Source organism: Blennius ocellaris (genome assembly GCF_963422515.1).
Source record: "Blennius ocellaris genome assembly, chromosome: 15".
Taxonomy (NCBI): Eukaryota; Metazoa; Chordata; class Actinopteri; order Blenniiformes; family Blenniidae; genus Blennius; species Blennius ocellaris.
The window spans coordinates 2,662,586-2,686,041 of NC_137664.1; the positions used below are offsets into that span (position 1 = coordinate 2,662,586).

The window sequence follows — 23,456 nt, forward strand, 5'->3', positions numbered from 1 at the left end:
ACATTTCCTCCACATGTCCTCTCCACATGTCCTCAATATGTCTTTAATATGTCATCTCCACATGTCCTCTCCACATGTCCTTAATATATCCTCTCCACATGTCCTCTCCACATGTCCCCAATATGTCTTTAATATGTCATCTCCACATGTCCTCTCCACATGTCCTTAATATATCCTCTCTACATGTCCTCCACATGTCTTTAATATGTCATCTCCACATTTCTTCCACATGTCCTCTCCACATGTCCTCAATATGTCATCTCCACATGCCCTCCACATGTCCTCCATATATCTTCTCCACTTGTCCTCTCCACTTGTCAATTAAATTTTGCATAATATGACTCCTTTAAAGTTCAAATTTAAAGGTTATTATGGCACTAATACCCCCCCTCCCCCCCCCCCCCGTCCCCCTCCCCCCTCCCCCACCTTGGCTCCAGCACATGCGGGATTCAGCACCTGGAGCGAGCCGGCAAGAACCTGTCCCTCTTCAACGCCTTCTACTTCTGCATCGTCACCTTCTCCACCGTGGGCTTCGGAGACGTGACCCCCCGCATTTGGCCCTCCCAGCTGCTGGTGGTCATCATGATCTGCGTGGCGCTGGTGGTGCTCCCCCTGCAGGTAGGAGGCCGTCGGGACACTTCCCTTGAGGTATCCCGGGCCCCCGTCTTGTCTTCAGCCTCTCGTTGTCCCGTTTCAGTTCGAGGAGCTGATCTACCTGTGGATGGAGCGGCAGAAGTCGGGCGGGAACTACAGCCGCCACCGGGCGCAGACGGAGAAACACGTGGTGCTGTGCGTCAGCTCGCTGAAAATAGACCTGCTCATGGATTTCCTCAACGAATTCTACGCTCATCCCAGGCTGCAGGTACGACGCCGAGGAAAGTGCCGCGAGATGTGGCTGTGTGGGAACTGGAACCTTTTTAGATGGGTGAAATTCAGTTGGAAAAAAAAGACAACAAACAAACAAATATGAGCGTTGGGGTTTTTCACAGGTCTGGTGTGGATTGTAGAGATTCATTTGACCAGGAAATGTATTTAGACGGTAGAACTCACAAAGGGGAAAAGAGTATGTGTAAACATTAAGTGGGTTGTGTAAACACACAAACAAAAATACAGACATACATTTTAGAAAACATGCTATTGTTTTCTTAAATGTTGCAGTAGTGTAGCGGTTGGTACCGACTGAGCCCCCTGGTTTGAGTGCAGGATGCAAACAAACAATAAAAAAACCAACAAAAAGATACAACACAATGACAAAAAGACACAAAACAACAACGAAAAGACACAAAACAACAAAAAAACACAACAAAAAGACACGACACAACAATAAAAAAAAACACAGGTAACAACACAACAACAAAAAGGTAACACAACCAAAAACACAACAAAAAGACAACACAACAACCAAAAGGTAATACAACCAAAAACACAACAACAAAAAGACACAAAGCAACATTAAAACTAAACAAAAAGACACAACACAACAATAAAAAAAAACACAGGTAACAACACAACAACAAAACGGTAATACAACCAAAAACGCAACAATCAAAAGACACATAACAACAATGAAAAGACACAACACAACAATAAAAAACCCAGGTAACAACACAACAACAAAAGGGTAGCACAAGCAAAAACACAACAACAAAAAGACACAAAACAACAACGAAAAGACACAACACAACAATTAAAAAAACACAGGTAACAACACAACAACAAAAGGTAATACAACCAAAAACACAACAACAAAAAGACACAACACAACAATAAAAAAAACACAGGTAACAACGCAACTACAAAAAGGTAACACAACCAAAAACACAACAATCAAAAGACACAAAACAACAACGAAAAGACACAACAATAAATAAACACAGGTAACAACACAACAACAAAAAGGTAACACAACAAAAAACACAACAACAAGAAGTCACAAAAAGACAAAACACAATAACAAAGAGACACAACAACAGAAAAGGCACATTGCAAATAAAACCAGACAAACGTGTGCAGCAGTCAGAAGAACAGGCTTTGTTTCAGGGGGACAGTATTTTGTGACGGAACCAACATTATGACTCAACGCGGCGACCGGAGAAAACACACAATGACACTAATCTCAACGGTCGATCGTCAGCGTTTTACTTGTGCTTCATTGAGCCGTCCCGCAATTAAAATAGTCCGTCAGAAAACGCTGTCCCCCGGAAACAAAGCCTGTTCCTCCAACCCGCTGCGTAATTCCGCATTTTTTTAATTTTCATATTCGCTGTATAATACATTATACATAATACATTTTCTGGGTAATGTTCTCAAATAAAGCATCACTTTAGTCCTTTTTTTTGTTGTTAAATTCTAGGAACTGAATAGTGCTCCATATGAGCAGGCATATTTTTAAAGCTCCTTCTTTTTAAATATGAGTCACATAATGACCATGATAGCAAGCGTACTGCATAATAGAAAAATAGCAGCAAAGGTTTCACTTCTTTGTTCATTTCTTTCTAATCAGCCTTTCAGCCAGAGCTTCAACGACGTGGAACGAAATCTGGAGTCGTTACTGTCGCTCTCAACACGGGACATGTGACCATATCAGTTCTTTAAACATGTTTTTGTTTTTGTAGATGATAAATTATTATTGGCTATGGCAGTGATGCCATTTTGTGGTGCTTGATGGCAGGAAAAAATGTTGTTTTTTTTAAGCAGAGAGGACTCCTGCTTGTTTTCCACAATAAATGTACTAAATGGACGACACAGGCGGCTATTTATTCTGGCAGAAGAGAGCAGTGATGTGATCTGAGGAGTCGTGACGGCGCTTTAAATGACATTGCATGGGCGTTGGGTTCCACTTAGTCGTGCCACGAGTTCAGTGTAGGAAAATAAATTGCATGAATTTACAAATATAGACGAATCTGGATGATTTTTCATGACTCTTTTTTTTTTTTTTTTTATATATTGTAAAAGAAGCATCCTGGTATTCGCCGATCCATCTTATAATACGGGGAGTCACCAATTAGAACAGAACTAAACTGTCTAAACACACAAAAAAGTCCATTCTGGACTCAGTATAGATGAAACGATTTCATGACAAACAATGAACGCGTCTGAGTTGCACCAAAAGCAAAAAGACACGACAACGAAAAGACGCACAAAAAAGACACAACAACAAAAAGTCACAACACAACAAAAAGATGCAACAAAGAGACACAACAACGAAAAGACGCACAAAAAAGACAACAAAACCAGAAAAGACACAACAAAACGTCACAAAACAACAGAAAGACACAACAACAAAAAGTCACAACACAACGATAGATACAAAACAAAAAGTCACAAAACAACAACAAAAAGATACACACAAAAAACACAAAACAGACACAACAACAAAAAGTCACAAAACAACAATGAAAAGACACACACAAAAAAGACACAACAACAAAATGTCACAACACAACAAAAAGTCATGACAAAGAGACACAACAACGAAAAGACGCACAAAAAAGACGATAACAAAAAAGACACAACAAAACAACAAAAAGACACACACAAAAGACACAACAACAAAATGTCACAAAACAACAACAGAAAGACACAACAACAAAAAGTCACAAAACAACAACAAAAAAGTCACTTAACAACAATAGACACAATGACAAAAAGTCACAAGACAACAACAAAAAGATACACACAAAAACACACACTCAAAAAAGACAACAACAAAAAGTCACAAAACAACAACAAAAAGTCACAAAACAACAATAGACACAACAACAAAAAGTTACAAAACAACAATAGACACAACAGTAAAAACTCACAACACAACAACAAAAAGTCACAAAATAACAACGAAAAGACACACACAAAAAAGACACAACAACAAAAAGTCACAACAAGACAAAGCCACAACAGGAATCCATCAGAAGTGCGCGGCGGCCAGAAGGACAGGCTTTGTTTCAAGGGGGACGGTATTTTCTGACGGAACCACAGCAGAACCGACACCACGACGGTCTCGGCGCTTTGACCAACGCTGCCGAGGTCAATGAGCTCGTCTCAGTTGCAGGGATATGATGAGTGGCTGGTTTGAGTCCTGACGCGGTCCCTGTGTGGCGGTCTAGGACTACTACGTGGTGATCCTGTGCCCGTCTGAGATGGACCTGCAGGTGAGGAGGGTCCTGCAGATCCCCCTGTGGTCCCAGAGAGTCATCTACCTGCAAGGCTCCGTCCTCAAAGACCAGGACCTGCTGAGAGCCAAGTGAGTGTCATGACTTCACCGCGCTCTACCGAGTGGAGCTCTAGGTTTCACTTGTGTACATTGCCCCCCCCCCCCCCCCCCCTTCCCTTGTACTCTCAGCCAAAATAAGTTTGACTCCACACTAAGAGCTAATCCCAATTCTATTCTTACCCCTCCGCCTACCCCTTAGCCCTCCGCCTCCAAAACAAGGGCAAAGGCAGTTTCAGCCCTTAAATTTGGGATCCCCCCTCTCCCTCTGCTCAGCCCCTCCCCCTCTCACTCCATCTCACAGTTATGACGTCATAATACGGCGTCGTTATATCAGCAGAGTTGAACCACGGCTGCTTTGTTTCATTTTCCGCCTTTCCCACATCAAGGTGAAGAAATAGACAGAGACGTGGATTACTTCAGTTTTTGCGCCGTGTTTGGACATCAGAAATATTTCCTCATTCACCATGTGAAAGCAGAGGAGCTTCCTTGTTTGCTCGGGGGTCCCTGTTTTCAAAACACCCATATTAGAAGACTTTGGAACTATACAGTGTAATAATAAAATGTTATAAACATGGTCTCTGCCAAACAAACACACACGGAAGCTCCATAGGGCAGACGGCAGCGCTACTGCCTTCTTACTAGTATAAAACACAACAGGTTTATATAACTTTAGAAGCGTTTACATGTGAAATGCGAGTCCTCCTACCCCTCTGTTTAAAGTGTGCATCTGTAAGCGCTTCGTTTCGAGGGGTGAATAGCCCTTCCCCTCACCCCTCCGCCTCTGCACAGTAGTGAAATGGGACACCCCTCAGACTCTCGTGAACGCGCATTTCAAAGGGGTCAGATGAAGGGCTAAGGGGGAGAATTGGGACGCAGCCATGATCTAGTTTTTTTTTTTTTTTTTTTTTTCTACTTCCCCCCCCCCCCTCCCCCCCCCCCCCCCCCACGCAATCATTTCCTACAAAAAATATCTTGCTTATGTCAAAATTTCCAAGACAACTTATAACAAAGGTCTGGATCTCGACTGCGATGGTGTCGTCTTAAACCTTTGATTCCTCCGCAGTGGGAGTTGACAAGCGTTTGTCATGCTTTGTTCTCAGAGCCAGAAAACCCTGACAAGGTTTTTCCGACGTCATTCGCCGTTCAGACTCGGTGCCGAATCTGTTCACCTCCGGCAATGCCGGAGGTGATCCCACCTCACTTTCTTAACAAAAAAATAAAAATCCCGCATGAGGCGCGATGAGCCGATTTCAGCTTGAGAGCATTTTGCCGGCGATGAAGTCGAAGAAGCAGACGAGGGACGTCGTCGTGCCTGTAAATGATGGTTTCTGTGAGTTTTAGATCCGGATTCCTTGGCAGTTCTCTGCTGGAGACTTTAATGCTTCAGTTCAGTTTGGTTTGCAAATCAGAGAGAGAGAGAGAGAGAAAGAGACAGAGAGAGAGAGAATTAAAGGTATGTAAGAATTTAGACATTTTGGTGGAGGAAGATATTGAATATATTGGAGTGATGAAAGAGTGAGGAAAGAGGCTGAGAAATGGGGAGAGGGAGAGAGAGAGAGAGAGGCTGAGAGGGAGAGACAGAGACAGAAAGAGGTAGAAGTACAGAGAGGCTGGGAGGGAGAGAGAGAGAGAGGTAAAGAGAAGCTGGGAGCTTGAGAGAGAGAGAGAGAGAGAGAGAGGCTGGGAGCTTGAGACAGTGACAGAGAGAGAGTGAGAGAAAGAGGTAGAAAGAGGCTGGGGAGAGAGAGAGAGAGAGAGAGAGGTAGTGAGAGACTGGGAGTCTGGGAGGGAGAGAGAGAGGTAGAGAGAGGCTGGGAGCTTGAGACAGCGTGACAGAGAGAGAGAGAGAGAGAGAGAGAGAAAGGTAGAGGTAGCGTGAGGCTGGGAGTAAGAGAGAGAGAGAGGTAGAGGTAGCGAGAGGCTGGGAGTGAGAGAGAGAGAGAGAGAGGTAGAGAGAGGCTGGGAGCTTGAGAGAGAGAGAGAGGTAGAGGTAGCGAGAGGCTGGGAGTGAGAGAGAGAGAGAGAGAGGTAGAGAGAGGCTGGGAGCTTGAGAGAGAGAGAGAGGTAGAGGTAGCGAGAAGCTGGGAGTGACAGAGAGAGAGAGGTAGAGAGAGGCTGGGAGCTTGAGACAGAGTGACAGAGAGAGAGAGAGAGAGAGAGAGAGAGAGAGAGAGGTAGAGAGAGGCTGGGAGTTGATTGTCTCCCCAGTGAAAGTTTGAGTTACCACATAGAAAAATATCTCACCATAAAGTCTGTTTCACACAGTAAATCACACGTTAATGTACTAATTTACCAGCAGAAACTCCTTCCAGTAGTTTGGGAAACAAAATATTCAAAATATGTATATATATTATATAATGTAAACATCTTCCATGAGCAAGCATGAACGACTATGTGTGAATGTGACTGATCATGTTGGTCATGTTGAAGCTGCTGAAGTGGTTAAATGCATTTTAGAAGAAAGTCTATTTACCGTTCGTGCTTTTTTCCACTGGAACACAAATTAACCTGAGAAAATGACAAAGGCTCTGCTGGAGATAATTGCTGTTATTAAAGGTGAAAGAAAGGAAAAAAAACCTCCTCCAGCCTCCATTAAGTGTTTTCCTTGTTCGATTGATTTTTGATTTTTTTTTTGGAAGAATTCTTCTTTGAGGAATGAGAGTCAAGCAACGTTTTTCCAACCCCGACATTTTTGGTTTTTTGAAGTATCACGAATGACCTCAAACTGTGAGCAGGGTGTGAATCACCATTGTCCTGGATATCACTTTCGTTTCCTTCCCTCACCCGGTAAATAGGCTTGTCAGGCCCTTTATGTGGCACAACACTGCAATTAAGAATTCAAACTCTCCCTCTTTTCTTTTCTTCTCTCCTTCAATCCGAAGCGATGAAGTCAACCAACGTGAGCCCGTCTCACATTCATCCCGTCGCTTTGAGTCTCGAAACTTCCATGAATGAGGCCGCGAGAATAAAAACCTGCTGTCAATCAGTTTATTTCTGTAGCTTTAAAGAAGAATGAATCAGGGCTTTTTTTTTTTTTTTTTTTTTTTTTTTTTTTTTCTTTTTTAATTATTGCACGTGTCAAGTGCAATTTAGGTTTTTTTTTTTTTTAGGGTGGGGGGGGTGCAGGATGTGAAAATTGTTAAAAAAGAAGCAGTGGAGGTATAAGTCGCCTCTTATTTGATGAAAATGTGTATTTTTGAACTGTCTGAATATGAATGTGAAGGTCGGAAGTGATTCAAACGTTTAACTGTAACAGAGGTTTTCACGTTGGGCCACTAGCAGGCGCTGTTTCTTTTTTCTTTTTTTTTTTTTTTTAATGAAACCACACACACATGCAGAAAACAATCTATTATAAACATGAACAAACGCGGACGTTCTCGTGGACAGACGACAAAAGTCGGATTGTTATTACGCTGACTGTCAAAATAAAAGCACCAAGTCCCAGGAGAAGACTGGGAATCAAGACACGAACGGAGGAAACTTTGTTCTGATTGCCTACTGAGCAGACGAGTTTTCCTCCCCCCCGTTTCCATGGAGACGGGAGTCGAAACATTTTCCAAAAAGTTCCACTTTGGCAGCCATTTATTTATTTATTTTTTCGTTGTGTTTTCGGCGGCGTAAAGTTTCTCTATTGAAAGAAAGTTTTTTTCCTTTCTTTTGATTATGCCGACACAAAAAAAAAAAAAAAAAAAAAATCTTTGTCTATTCTTTTGTTTCAGTGGTTTTTGTAGCAGGACACATTATCCTCAGTGTGTTTACACAATCTGTCCTTTAACACTACAATTTAAAAAAATTTTTTTTAAATCAAATAGTCAGAAAAACAAGGGTTTTTTGTTTTTTTTTACAAGGTTTTGCAGCCCGTCGTTCTGATTCAAGTTGATTATGGGGTTAAACTGAAGCAGCAGCTCGTCCAAACGTTTTACAACAACGGCACGTTTTATAATTTTGTTGGGATTTTTAACAAAAATTTTTTTTTTTCAATGGATGTTACGCTATGAGACTATGAGACCAGGATTAGACCTTATACAACGCCACAAATCCATTCAGAGCGTCATCAAAAGGCCTTTAATCTGCAAAATAAATCACTGCAGACTCTTAATCAACTGTTCATTAGAAGAGTGTCACTGCTGTTGCTTTTAAATTGTTTTTGCGTTGACATTTTTTTTTTTTTTACAGCGTGCAGGATTCCTCCCATTAACGTGACAATAGAATAGATTATATAACTTCGCCGTATACATTTGGCCGGGTGTCGTGTGTGTGTGTGTGTGTGTGTGTGTGTGTGTGTGTGTGTGTGTGTGTGTGTGTGTGTGTGTGTGTGTGTGTGTGTGTGTGAGTGTGTGTGTGTGTGTGTGTGTGTGTTGAGCTTGCATCCCTTACATCTGGCGCTCTTTCAAAATACTCCCACACTTGTTTTGCATCCTGCACTCTTCTGGTTCCATTAATCATATATGCAAAAAAAAAAAAAAAAAGATTTACACAGTCACTGTACACTACATATTATATCACAGTTGTTTGTACGACTAGACATCGACTGAAGAGCTTGTCCTGGTGTGCCTCCTCTCACGGTTTGGTTGCCGCCGCTGTTGTTGCAGGATTTGATTGTTTTGTTGTTGTTTGGGTTTTTTTTTTTTGTGGTTTTTTCCTGATTTATAAAATTGTGTTTTGCCATTTGTGATCCCTGTTGCTACAGGATGGACGATGCGGAGGCCTGTTTCATTCTGAGCAGTCGTAACGAGGTGGATCGCATGGCTGCGGTGAGACGAACACACGTTTGCAGTTTACGTTTACGGCTACGAATGGAATTGAGTAACATTCAGACTGGCTTCCCCTCCCACAGGATCACCAGACCATTCTGAGGGCTTGGGCTGTGAAGGACTTTGCTCCCAATTGTCCCCTTTATGTTCAAATCCTCAAGCCCGAGAACAAGTTTCATGTGAAATTTGCAGGTAAGAGGCAGTTAAAAAAAAAAAAAGAAGAAGAAGAAAAATGTTTGTCTTCAAGCAATGAGAATACATGTTCCTGTTCCACATCTATGAGGTGAATTGACAACAATTAGATTAATATTATAAAAGCTTTTGGGGGCAACAAAACCAGCATCATCCTAAAACAATAATAATAATAATTAAAAAAATAAAAAATATATTATTATTATCATTGTTATTATTAATACTAATAATAATAATATTATCAATATTGTTAATATTATTATATTCTCATTATTATTTGAATATTATTATTATTTCTGTTTTTTTTTAATTATTATTATCCTGACAAAACAATGTAGTTTTTTAGGGTTAAACATGCTTGAAAAGTTGCACACAGGAATCACACGCGTCACACGCAAAATGGCTCGACAGCGCCACTTGCAGGTAAAAAAGTCCGCCCCAGGATCCCGTTTCACTTAAAACTACGAAATCAGACACATTTATATATAAAAGACATCAAGACGCACACACAAAAAACCGTCTCTTAAGCACAAACTCAACAGGAAGTGGGTTATTTTGAAGAATGTGTCGGATTTTGGATAATTTTGGGCCATTTTGAGATTTAAGAAATTGAGTTTCACAGCTCTCCGGCAGTGCGACACCCTCTACAGTTTACACATGGATTTAATTTTCCTTACAAGGTTCAATAAAGACATCATGGCAGGTTTCATTTTCACATTTTTTTACAAGTGATTCCCTGGAATCAAACCCTACGAATGTGATCAAAATCACCATAAAGTCTGAATAAAATAGAGCTGAACAGATCAATTCTGATGAGAAATCACACGCTGATCATATATACCTGCATGAATAAATTAAAGTAAAGCAACAGGATCTGTTTGTTTTAATGTCATTTCAATAGCATTTCATGGATCGGAGGCCATGTTTGCTGCAGAGTGTGATTTTTTGGGACGGAAATAAAAAAAAAAAAAAAACTAATTCTATCTGAAATCTGTAAAAAAAAAAAAAAAAAACTTGTGGTAAACTCACCAACCTTTTGTACCAGAACTCCCTCACAGAGACCATTTGTGGGAAGATGAGCTTCTGTGGCATCAGAAATCAAAAAGCCGTTTTTGTTTAGTTTTTTTCACCACCAGGGAAATTAAAGTCACCGTTTTTCTGCCGCCGCCAAAAAACATTTTTTTTGTTTCTTTCCAACGGTCTGAGGACGAAGCTAAAGCCGCAGAATGATTAAGTCACCTGCGCGGAAAACATCCGAGAAGCCCTCTTTGTTATATCGCCACTCCGTGGAGTCACCCCCCCCCCCCCCCCAAAAAAATAAAATAAAAGTGTTTTAAACCACTGAAAATGATCATTTTGCACAGAGTTGAAGGCTGTAATTATTTCCGTCTGGGCTTCATGGCTTTTTCTTGTTGCCGGGCAACCAGCGAGGACTCCATGAAGTGACTGCGACAGCAGCAAACTGCCCTCGACGCCGCCACAGTTAAACATGTGAACTCCAACCATTTAACTCCATTTACAGGGGATGTAGTTTAAATATTTTACCCGCCATGACGACACTGCGCTCACCTATTAGCTTGCGGCAGTGTAAGTAGTTGTTGATATTCTATAGCCTAAAGCAGGCGGCAAACATAATGACCGTGGGCCAAAACTGACCCGCAAGGAGAAAATTGAATACATAGATTTTTTTTATTTTTAAACAAATTTCACAACACGAAGGCCTTAGTTAGATGAGATGCTGACATGAAATAAACCCCCAAAACACCCATGAAGCAAACGGCTGCAGGAGTTTTGTGGACGTCCACATTGAAGAGACAATAAGATGATAAGATGATGAGATGATAAGATGTGACCTTTGCTTTCAGATCATGTCGTGTGTGAGGAGGAGTTCAAGTACGCCATGTTGGCTCTCAACTGTGTCTGCCCCGCCACCTCCACCTTGGTCACGCTCCTCGTTCACACCTCCCGTGGACGGTCAGTTTCACCTCACCTCACCTCACCTCACCTCATCTGATCTCAACTCAACTCAACTCAACTCAACTCAACTCAACTCATCTCATCTCATCTCATCTCATCTCATCTCATCTCATCTCATCTCATCTCATCTCATCTCATCTCATCTCATCTCATCTCATCTCATCTCATCTCATCTCATCTCATCTCACCTCACCTCACCTCACCTCACCAGAATGATTCATGTCTTATATTTTTATTTTTTTATTATTATTATTATTATTATTATTATTATTATTATTGTTATTATTATTATTTTTTTTGTTATTATTGTTATTATTATTATTATTATTATTATTATTTTTGTTATTATTGTTATTACTATTATTATTAGAAAATGAACTGGTAACAGATTTAAACAAGACTTTTCCACAGATTTAGTTTTAAATAAATAAATAGATTGATAATAACGATAATGGTAGATAGATAGATAGATAGATAGATAGATAGATAGATAGATAGATAGATAGATAAAAGGTTATTAAACATAAAACAGATTATTGCAGGAACTTGAGGAACTACTTCTCTTTTTTCCCCAAAAGAGGAGCAAGTGAGCCGCCAACTAAAAACTGAACTTAAGGCAAAATTATTATTATTATTATTATTATTATTATTATTATTATTGATAATGATAATTCAAACTATTTCAATTGAATACATTTATTATTAGTAGTAGTATTATTATTATTGTTGTTGTTATTATTATTGCTATGATAGATAGATAGATAGACTATAAAGATATAATGAAAAATAAAGCTGAATGAAGAGGTCGGGGGTTGATTTCTCTGTAAAGTTCATGTTCCTCCTCAGTGTGACTAGAATCCATGAAGGAGGTTAAAAACACTAAAGCGAAGACAGAAGTCCTCGTTCAATGTGGATCTCAGCGGGACGTGACGGCAGAGTGCACGGAAAGGGAGAACAGGCGGCGCCTAAATTGATTTTTTTTTTTTTTTTGTGCATGTGTTCTCCTGTAAAACAGTATGAAAAGCTCTCTGGCGGAAAATGATTTCTCACAGCATGCAAACAGATCACTTTTAAAAGCTGATGTCAGTGGCTGAGAGGAGGAGGGGGAAATAAAAGCGTTAAAAGAGGAATCAATGGGCTTTGCTTCTCGCTGTGCGCCTGACAACTCTTCAGAAAGTGCAGCTCTCTGTTCTTTCGTCGTTGAGGGTGAACGCGGAGGTGTGCACCGGCTTGTCTCCACTCTTGCATTGTTTGTCTGCAGACGTGCAAAGCATCGGTCGCACAGGAAGTCGTTTTAAAACACGTTTTTTTGCCTCTCTGAATTGAGAAAGTCGGACCGAAATCCGGTTCCATAAATCATCTTGTGTAAATATTTACAAGTTTTGATATAAAGGTTTGCATGTTGATGCCTCGATCAAGATCACATGTTCCTGCAGACTTAAAAAAACTGTTTAACGTTTGATCTTTTCGTTCACATTGTGGCTTTTACATTTTTAATGTCCCACCAGCCATTTCTATTTTCTTGAAGATATGAAACCAGATTCTCAGAAGTGTCTCTGAGTGCATTTTATCGTTCATCCCACATTTTGTAATAAATGCTGCAATATGTGACAAGTTCATTCGAGAATTGTATTACAAAATGCAGCGTTATTACATAATGCGGCATTACACACCACCCCCGCCCAAAAAAAAGAAAAAACATACCATCCAACAAAACTCGTGTAATTAAAGTCCTCCAGTTGTTATTGGTGACTGTATTTATTTCAAATTAATTTAATAAATTTTTTTAATTTAATTTAATTTAATTTAATTTTTTTATGTATACATTTTTTTATGTATACATTTTTTTATTTATTAATTTTATTTAAAATAATTGAATTCAATTAATTAATTTTAATGATTATTTTTTTTTGTAAACATTTTTTATTTTTTATTTTTTATTTTAATGGATTGAGTGACTCTTGTGATTTTTGTCTGGACGAGTGCAGCGAGGGGCAGCAGTCTCCGGAGCAGTGGCAGCGGATGTACGGGTGTTGCTCCGGCAACGAGGTCTACCACATCCGCGTGTCTGACAGCAAGTTCTTCGGCGAGTACAACGGGAAAAGCTTCACGTACGCCTCCTTCCACGCTCACAAGAAGTGAGTAAGCGACAGAATCACCCGCAAGTTGTTTTCTTTATGCTCCCGGTCCGTCTGAATTATTGTGAGTTTCACAATAAGCCAGATTTTTTTTTCCCTATCTGATCAATTATTTTCCCCGAGTTTGTGAATTGGAATCGACCAACATGGATCACGTTACCATGTAACACCCGACAAGTGAAAAGCTTCACGTTTACACATGTTTTAATGTAGTACTCATGCCGGGCCACAAGGGGGCGCTGTTGTTTTTTGTTTTGTTTTTTATAACAAAGCCATGCAGAGAACTAAACCCTGTAAGCATCATCAGTGGCAGTTCTGTCAGACTGTCAGAATAAAACACAACACACGTTTTCATTTTTTTTTTTTTTTTTTTCCAACTCTTTTTATTGACATTTTTCAAAACAAATGTAAATGAAATTGTACATTTCAAAAATAATAAAGCCCCTCATGCCCCCCACCCTTCACCCACCCACCCCACTCAGGTCATATAACCTTGGACACATGGCACAAACCTACGATACAAACATAGACATTCGCACACACACTCATACCACGTAAAGGACAGACATTAAAGAATGGGGGGGAAAAAGAAAAAAAAAAAAAAAAAAAAAAAAAAAAAAAAAAAAGGGGGGGAGGAAAAATTTAATAAATAAATAAATAAAATAAACATATAAATAAATAGAAGAGATCATTCCTCATCAGGATCTGGGGATAAATCAAGAGACTTGATGTACAACAGAAAGGGATTCCACAAACTCTGGAACGTTTGAGTAGAGCCCTTTAACGAGAACCGGAGTTTTTCCAATTTTAGATTGTAGAGGACTTCTTTAATCCAACGAGCATATGATGGGGGTTGAGCCAACTTCCAATTGTACAAAATGAGTCGCCTGGCCAACAAGGTCGTAAAGGCAACAGAATGTTTTAATGACTTAGAAAATGTGGTGTCAGGGGAGAGGCCAAATATAGCTGATAACGGATTAGGAGGAATTGTCTGACCATATGCCCCTCCTATAGTGTTGAAAATACTCTCCCAAAAAGAACATAGCTTAGGACAAGACCAGAACATATGAATATGATCAGCAGGAGATTGTTTACATCGAGTGCAGATATTGCTAACAGAGGGATAGATTTTAGATAGTCTTGAATTGGTATAGTGAACTTTGTGGAGGATTTTGCATTGGATGAGGCTATGGCGGGCGCATATCGAGGAGGAATGGACCAACTTCAGGGCGGAGTTCCAATGTTGCTCTGTTATATTCATATTTAAATCACTCTCCCATGAAGCTCGAATTAATGATAAGGGGTTTGGGGCAATTGAACGTAAGGAGGTGTATAGTACGGAGATGCACTTTTTGTGATTGGGGCCCATCGATAGCAAAGTGTCGATCAAAGTTTCCGGAGGGCGATTTGGGAAGTGTGGGAACTGCTTCTTTACAAAATCTCTCGCCTGGAAAAAACGAAAAAGGTGGGAGTTCGGTAAGTCATATTTAGAAGACAGTTCAGCGAAGGATAAAAAGATGCCATCTTTATAGAGGTCTTTCACGGCAATAATACCACGATCGTGCCAAATTGCAAATGCGGGGTCAGTACAAGAAGGTTTGAATAAGTGGTTTTTCAGTAGTGGGCTTAGTATGGAGGGGCCCTGCAAGACCAAACACTTCCTGAGCTGGTTCCATATTCGCATGGAGATCGATGCAATGGGGCTAGTACCTACAGGTTTTAAAGGAAGAGTGAGTGATGAGCATAGGGCAGAACGTAGTGAAAAGTGTGGGGTTGCAGTCTCAAGATGCACCCAAGCTGGGAGGGGCTCAGAGCCTCCAACCATCCAATATAGAAGTTTCTGTATGTTAGCTGCCCAATAATAATGCCTAAAATTGGGGAGGGCAAGCCCTCCCTCACATTTAGGGGATTGTAGAATTGATTTGCGTATTCGAGCCGGTTTAGTTCCCCATAGGAATTTGGAAATTGATTTATCTAATTTATCGAAAAATGATTTTGTGATAAATATGGGGACATGTTGAAAAAGGTAGAGAAGTTTAGGAAGGGTGATCATCTTGATCAAGTTAACCCGACCAGCGAGAGATAGAGGTAAGACAGACCAACGGGCAAAATCCTTCTCTATCTTTTCAATTAAAGGTAAAAAATTTGCCCGGAGCATATCAGACATATTAGGAGTGACAAAAATTCCCAGGTAGCGGATCCCGTTGTCTGCCCATTTAAATGATGTTAGAGAACGTGGGAGCTGTTTAGCTAATGCATTAACCGGAAACAGTTCACTTTTTTGATAATTAACTTTGTAACCAGAATACATGCCAAACCGCTCCAAAATGTCGATAATCACAGGGAGAGAGGTAACAGGGTCTGAAATATACAAGAGCAGATCATCTGCATAAAGCGAGGTTTTGTGTTGAGTATTCAATCTGGTAATACCTTGAAAGCCCTCTTCTGCACGCAGCCAAAGAGCAAGGGGTTCTATCGCGATAGCGAACAGGAGTGGTGACAGCGGGCATCCCTGTCTAGTGCCTCTTTTAAGAGAGATGGGGGGAGATAATGTGTTATTCGTACGCACTGAAGCCACTGGGGACGAATATAAGAGTTTAACCCAGAGAATAAAATCTTTACTAAGACCGAACCGACCCATTACCGTAAATAAATACTCCCATTCAACCCGGTCGAAGGCTTTCTCCGCATCAAGAGATACCACCACTTCTGGCATCATGGGATTTGGTGAATGGATGATATTCAGAAGGCGCCGGGTATTATGTGAGGACTGCCGACCAGACATAAAACCTGTTTGGTCCAGCGAGATGATGGAAGACATCACCCGCTGGAGCCGGAGAGCGAGCACCTTGGAGAGAATTTTTAGGTCTACATTTAGGAGTGAAATTGGTCTATAACTGCTGCAGAGCAAGGGATCCTTCTCTTTTTTCAGGATAAGAGAAATAGTGGCCTTTGATAAGGATTCTGGGAGACGGCGGTTTAAAAATGCTTCATTATACATGTCTCTTAGAGCTGGAGCAAGAGCATTGGAAAAAGTCTTAAAATACTCTGCACTGAAGCCATCCGGGCCAGGTGATTTACTGCTTTGCAATGATTTAATGGCTTCTGTGACTTCAGCAACAGTAATGGGTTGACCCAAGCCCCTCGCAACCTCAGGTTCCACTTGAGGAAAGGGCATATCACCAAACAGTTCATTTGAAGGAGGGGGGCAGTCTGAGGTATAAAGTGTAGTATAGAATGCAGCAAATGTTTCGTTAATCTTGGTTGGATCAGTGAGTAGTTCTCCCGTATTAGATCGGATAGATGGAATAAGCCTGGAGGATGCTTCCTCCCGGATACGGTGGGCTAAAAGCTTCCCAGCTTTTTCCCCAGATTCAAAAAAGCGTTGTCTCGATTTGAGTATTAGTAATTTTGCTCTGTTAACAGACATGAGGTCAAACTCTGTTTGTAAGCCAAGGCGATCTTTATACAAGGTTGGGTCTGGATTGGAAGCGTACCTATCATCCAAATCTTTAATCCTTCGGAGCAACTCAGCAATGCGAGTGGTTTCTGTTTTATTTTGGTTTGAAACAAAGGATATAAGTTGACCTCTCATATAAGCTTTAGATGCTTCCCATAATATTGCTCTGCTTATTTCTGGTGAGTCGTTTAGTTCAAAGAAAATTTTTATTTGATCATGTACGAAATGCTTGTATTGTTCTTCTGCCAGTAGAGTGGAGTTGAATCGCCATTGTTTAAAGGGTCTGATTTGAGTGTACATAATATCAACTGATGTGGGAGCGTGATCTGAGATTACGATGCTATGATAGTTACATGAATCAATTTTGGAGAGTAATCTATTGTCAAGGAGAAAAAAGTCTATGCGAGTGTAAGTGCGATGTATATGGGAGAAATAGGAAAACTGTTTAGTTGTAGGAGAGGTATGTCTCCAAGGGTCTATAAGCCCCAACTGTTTGGTGAAGGTATCTAATGTTTTAGCTGAATTGGATAAGGGAAGCAATTTATTAGATGAGCGGTCCAGTATAGGGTCTTGTACAAGGTTAAAATCCCCGCCCATAATGATGTAATGGTTGTCAATATTGGGAAAGGAAGTGAATAATTTTGTCACGAACGAGCTGTCATCCCAATTGGGGCCATAGACGCAAGCGAATATAACCAAGGTATCATACAGCTTGCCGGAGACAATAACATAACGGCCAGCTGGGTCCGCTACAGTTTTGCCGAGCTCAAATGGAATGTTTTTACGAATAAGGATAGCAGTGCCCCTGGCCCTTTCGTTGAATTTTGAGTGGAAGATATGGCCAATCCAACCCCTTTTTAGTCGCGAAACCTCTCTGTTGCGAAGGTGGGTCTCCTGAAGGAAAAATATATCTCCTCTAAGATGTTGAAGATGGGTCAGAATCCTATCATTTTTGGTAACATTTCCCGCACCTCTCACATTCCATGAAATAAATCTAAGTGCATTACTGGTTCTGGTCATATCTCACCACATCCAATTAGGAGAGCAGAGCGGGCTGGTGTGTACAAGCAGACCAGATGGAGGACCGGTGAGTGGCTGTTGGAAACTGCAGAGAGTACTAGTAACGGGAGGGGGAGAACAGAAGCATAATAGAAGAAAACAAGGAAACAAGCAAACCAAAAACACAAACATAAAAACACAACATTCTCTCTCTGACACACACACACAAAAACAATAGGCAGCAATGCCAGGTAAATCAAACCTGGCAACCCCTTACAAAACCATGGTCCCAAAACCTGAAAACCCCAATGTCGAAACTGAACTTTTAGTGTCCTTTTCACCGCAGTACGCTGTCCTTGCGCCTGCATGGAAATATCCATTTTGGCTTCCGGTATTTCCATCCCTTAAGAACAGTTCAGCTCAAACTGAGCCAGATCATTTTAAGGTGGTACAAAACTGCAACTAACACTCATTAAGTTAACGTAAAATGTAGAATGCTCAAAGAACTTCGAAGATCCAGAGGAGAGAAAAAAAAAAAAAAAAAAAATATATATATATATATATATATATATATATATATATATATATATATATATATACATACACATGTATGCTTAAAACAAATGTAATATTTATAATCAAACTTCAAGCCGACCCCATATAACCACAGCTAAACATGGTAAAACACAATCCTCATGAACCTGGGGAAGAAGAAGAAAGGTAAAGAAAGCCCCCAATAAAACAGTCAACACAATGTCAAATGCTTCTATCAGTCCGTATGCTGATTAATAAGGCCAATAACCGGGCTTTGGCCCATAAGCGCTGCCATAATGGGCCAAGCTAGTGCAATGTAACTGTGCATTATGTAGCAAGCATATTTCACATTAAAGCCCTTTCAAACGATTTTAGTCATTTGTGGCACCTTGGCTGCGCTTCTGGGACCTAACAAAGTCCTGGGCATCTTCAAGAGATGTAAGCCGCCGTCTCTTTCCATCCTTCGTCGTAACCATTAGCTTAGCCGGGTAATGGAGGGCTGGTCTGAGGCCGAGGTTGTAGAGCTCCCTCATAACGTCTCGGTACACGGCCCGCTGTTCCAGAACTTCAGGGCAGTAGTCTTCAAAAATGTGGATCGGGGAGTCCTTGTATTTCAGTTTGCCTCTAAGTTTCCGAGCTTCCCGCACCACCAGCTCCCTCATCTGGAACCTGTGGAAGCAAATCACGACGGCTCGAGGCCTCTCACCGGGGCCTGGCTTAGCTATTAGCGAGCGGTGAGCACGGTCCAGCTCCGGGGCCGACGTCAGCGTAGGTTCACCAAAAACCTCGACCAGGAGTTGAGAGAAGAATGTTGTTGGGTGTGGACCTTCGATGTTTTCGGGTAAGCCAACAATTCGTATGTTGTTCCGGCGGCTTCTACTTTCTAGATCTATAAGTTTCACTTTTAGCCTAGCATTTTCCTCAGCTACGGAAGTTAGCTTGGTATCCATGGCGAGCACGTCTTGACTTGTCGTGTCGGCGGATAGTTCCAGCGAGGAGAGACGCTTCTGGTGATCCAGAAGTGTGGTCTGAATGTTGTCTAGTTTCTTCTCCAGTTTGGAAAAGGCGGTGTTAAATTCCGATGAAAGAGACGTCTTATGGTCCGCTAGCATCGTTGTTAGCATAGCCATAATGGCGCTCGCAGCCGGATCCTCCTTTTTTTGCTCCTCTTTCTTGGCTCTGCTAGACATATTCCTGTTCAGCGCGAGGAGTTAATAGTATTATTCAAAGTCAGCAGCAGTGTCAGCGGCAGTTAGTGCTCTCAGTCGAGCTGTAAAGAATAGTATTATTGAATTTAGTGGGAGCCTGGAAATATGCGACTACTCCATCTCGTCGCCAAACCGGAAGCCCACACGTTTTCATTTTTGACTCAAGCGTTGTCATGGCAACGAGGCCCAAAGTCTGCACAGAGCAGGTGGAAAACCACAATATGAACTGAATTGTTATTCTTCGGTTTTATTTCAAGTCCAAACATCACAAGTGTACAATTGACAAGTTATGGAGATTTTTTTTTTTTGGAGAGGAAATAAGCAAAAAATCTCTCGATAAATTTCAGTAATTATGAGATATACTTGTCAAGAATTTTTTTTGTTGCTATTTTCATACGCAACACGAATTAATTACATTTAAAATACCTGCAATAAGGCCTAAAATGTAGACTTATTAGTTTTATATAAGAAATTATGTAATTTTTATAATGTTTGTATATTTATTTATAAATCCATCTATTTATTATTATTATTATTATTATTGTTATTATTATTATTATTATTATTATTACAGTATATATTTATTCATATTTTATATTAATATTATAAGAGATATTTTGATATTAAATATAAAATGTATTCATTTTATAACAGAAAAAAGTTTGCACTCAGGTCCAATTAACTTTTCCGCTCGCGCAGACATTTCTTTGACAAACCAACAAAGCACCTTCCTGAAAGCTGCTGTGACGTTTATTCTGTGATATAACTTCCACATCACTGCTGTTCGCTGCACTAAAAGCATGTCAGATTATTGTGGTGTCCTTTACCAGCAACTCGCCCACAGTAGTCAGTAAAGTAACCGGATTACTTTCTTGCGGAGGTAATCGGTGACTAATTTATATTATATTAAGTAACTTGAGCCACCATGGCGAGGTCAGGGGGAGTTTGTGAAAACATGTAGAACGCCGCAATAGTGAAATTGAGTTTGGGGGTAATTTTATACAGGTATTGTTTGATTTAATTTTTTAATTTTTTAATTTTTTTACTGTATTTTGGAACTATTTTACCGGTCCGTCCAACTTAAGATGAAATTCCAGGTTTTAGGAAGTTCCAACCAGCCAATCAGAAATCAAACCCTATATAGTGTCATCAGGGTTTTTTAGCCAATCACAATCAATGTAGGCTCCTCCCCCTTTGACTCCTCCCACAATCAGACAGCTCTGCTCTGGCACATGGCGCCACGAGAGCAAGTACTTCCTCCTCTTCCCATAGATGGGCGTGTGTGTGTGGGCGGAGCCAGTCCGGCCCACGCAGACACAGCAGATTCTGAATGCAGCTCCTATGATCCGACATTGAAATGGCGGAAAAGCACTAAACGTTTTTTCGACAAACAACATTCATGTGAAAGTGTTGAAAAGTTGCGTCACGTGACGCCGCTAAGTGCAGAAACGTGACGGCGTTGCAGGTACGGCGTCTGTCTGATCGGGATCAAGCGAGAGGAAAACAAGAGCATCCTGCTGAACCCCGGCCCGCGCCACATCATGGCCGCCACCGACACCTGCTACTACATCAACATCACCAAGGAGGAGAACTCCGCCTTCATCTTCAACCAGGAGGAGCGGAAGGGGCCGCCCGGCGGGGGGGCTGTACGACGGGCCGTCGCAGCTCCCCGTGCACAGCATCATCGCCAGCATGGGTGAGAACCCACACGCCGGGACAACCCGGTCGGGATTTGAAATCCCGACCGGGTTTTGTCCGGTTTGAAACCAAGCGGGACGCCTCGCCTCCGCAGGGACCGTCGCCATCGACCTCCAGAACGCCAGCCCGCCGTCCGGCGGGAAACTGGCCCCGCCCACGGTGAACGGGTCGGGGGGCCGCCGGCCGAGCATCGCCCCGGTCCAGGAAATAGCCGACTCCGCCTCCATCCTGCCGTGCGACCTGCTGAGCGACCAGTCAGAGGACGACTCCGTCTTCACGGATGAGAAGGGACACTCGCCCACCGAGTAAGAGATTTGTGCACAACGTGGCGTCCAATCAGATTTAGAACCATCTAAATCGCATTGTGTGTGTGTGTGTGTGTGTGTGTGTGTGTGTGTGTGTGTGTGTGTGTGTGTGTGTGCTTCTAATTTCTGTTGCTTGAAGCAGTTTATATTAGACCGTCTGTGTTATTTAGCATTTTTATTTAGCAGGACAACATGCATTACGCAACCGCTGCAGACGTTTTCTGGACGTTTCACTGTATTTTTGCGCCAGAAAGTATAATTTATAATATATAACATATATATTCAAGGATATTATGGCACCTGCTTTACCGGATGAGATTGCAGTTAAATTACTATGAATAAACAATTAGCAAATGCCATTTGTGAGGCATTGTATTAGATTGGTGGAATTTTCACGCGTGAGGATTTTTGTACTTTCGCTTTAAAGGGGTCATGTAATGCAAAATTCACTTTCCAAAGGTTTTCAGACAGTAATAATCGTCTCCATACCTGGAAAGTGAAGAAAGTGTGTCGTCTCTCTCTCCTTGGCTTATTCCAGGTTTTAAAAAGTGTGTTGCTCCAAGCAGCCAATCAGAAATCAAACCCTATAAAGTGTCATCGGGGGGTTTTAGCCAATCACAATCAAGGTAGGCTCCCTCCCCCTTCGACTCCTCCCACAATCAGGCAGCTTTGCTCTGCCACATGGCACCACGAGAGGAAGTACTTCCTCCTCTTCCCATAGATGGGCGTGTGTGTGGGCGGAGCCAGTCCGGCTCACACAGACACAGCAGATTCTGAATGTAGCTCCTTTAATCCGACATTCAAATTGAGGGAAAATTAAGAAAAATAAAAGTGAAATAACTGTGAAAGAGTTGAAATGACAGGATAAAATGACATTTCTACTGTACAATTTGCACATCCAGTGCTTTTTTTTTGTTTGTTAATTCTTTAGTTCTTACAGAAAATCTAGGAATTTAAATTTGGTCAAAAACTTGAAACTTTTATCGAGGGACCTTCTTAATTTCATGAATGCTTTCGGCACTATTTAGCATTCTTTTTAAACCAGATGCGAAGTGTTCAGGTGCAGTGAAGCGTGTTGTTCAGTTGGCGATCGTTTAAAAAACAAAACAAAAAATGTTTCCCATTAAGCAGACAATCAAAGAATGAATGAGTCCTGCTGTCTCTCTCTCTCTCTCTCTCTCTCTCTCTCTCTCTCTCTCTCTCTCTCTCTCTCTCGCCCACCTTCCTCACCTGGTTCCTCCTACTAACTCGAACAGGATTAAAATATTGCGTTTTCTAGATTCCCGTGCTTGAAAACAGTTTCTAAATGTTAATTTTCTCCACTGCACAACGATAAACGACAGCAAGAGAAGCGTATGGACATAGTACTTTAACGAAATGTGTCATTGGCGTTTTTGGTGTTTTTGATTTGATTTTTTTTTTGGGGGGGGGGGGTTTAATTTGTTGCCAGGTATGTGAAAGGTTATCCCCCCAATTCTCCGTACATCGGGAGCTCGCCCACCTTGTGCCACCTGCTGGCTGAGAAAGCCCCGTTCTGCTGCCTACGACTGGACCAGGTGGGCCGCCGCCACCGCCACGCCGCTCTGTTCCTTACTGCCTCTCTCTCTCTCTCTCTCTCTCTCTCTCTCTCTCTCTCTCTCTCTCTCTCTCTCTCTCTCTCTCTCTCTCTCTCTCTCTCTCTCTCTCTCTCTCTCTTTTTAATTAATATCCAAGAAAACATTTAAATATTCAAAATATATTTGGAATGTTTGGAATATATTTAAAATGTATAAATAGAACAAATACATATTTTAATATTTTGAATAGATATTTTAAATATTTTTGCAAAAGTTAAAAAATTATATAAAAAATAATTTTAAATATTTCTTTGAAAACAGTTACATATATAAAATGTATTTTAAATATTTAAATATATAAGTATAATGAATATTAAATAAATAAATATATTCTAAATAGATATTTTAAATAATCACAAAAC

General features: G+C 41.0%; 1 protein-coding gene across 1 annotated transcript in view; it reads left to right on the plus strand.

Annotated features, from left to right (window-relative positions):
* Positions 1-23,456, plus strand: part of kcnt1a (potassium sodium-activated channel subfamily T member 1a) — a gene marked incomplete at both ends in the record, with an annotated part of 48,981 nt that overhangs the window by 22,391 nt on the left and 3,134 nt on the right. Inside the window, 11 exon segments of the mRNA XM_080509873.1 lie at positions 438-618; positions 698-862; positions 4,107-4,243; positions 8,904-8,967; positions 9,051-9,159; positions 11,025-11,133; positions 13,125-13,274; positions 20,941-21,100; positions 21,102-21,171; positions 21,268-21,478; positions 22,929-23,063. Coding sequence (XP_080365999.1) covers positions 438-618; positions 698-862; positions 4,107-4,243; positions 8,904-8,967; positions 9,051-9,159; positions 11,025-11,133; positions 13,125-13,274; positions 20,941-21,100; positions 21,102-21,171; positions 21,268-21,478; positions 22,929-23,063 — 1,491 coding nt within the window.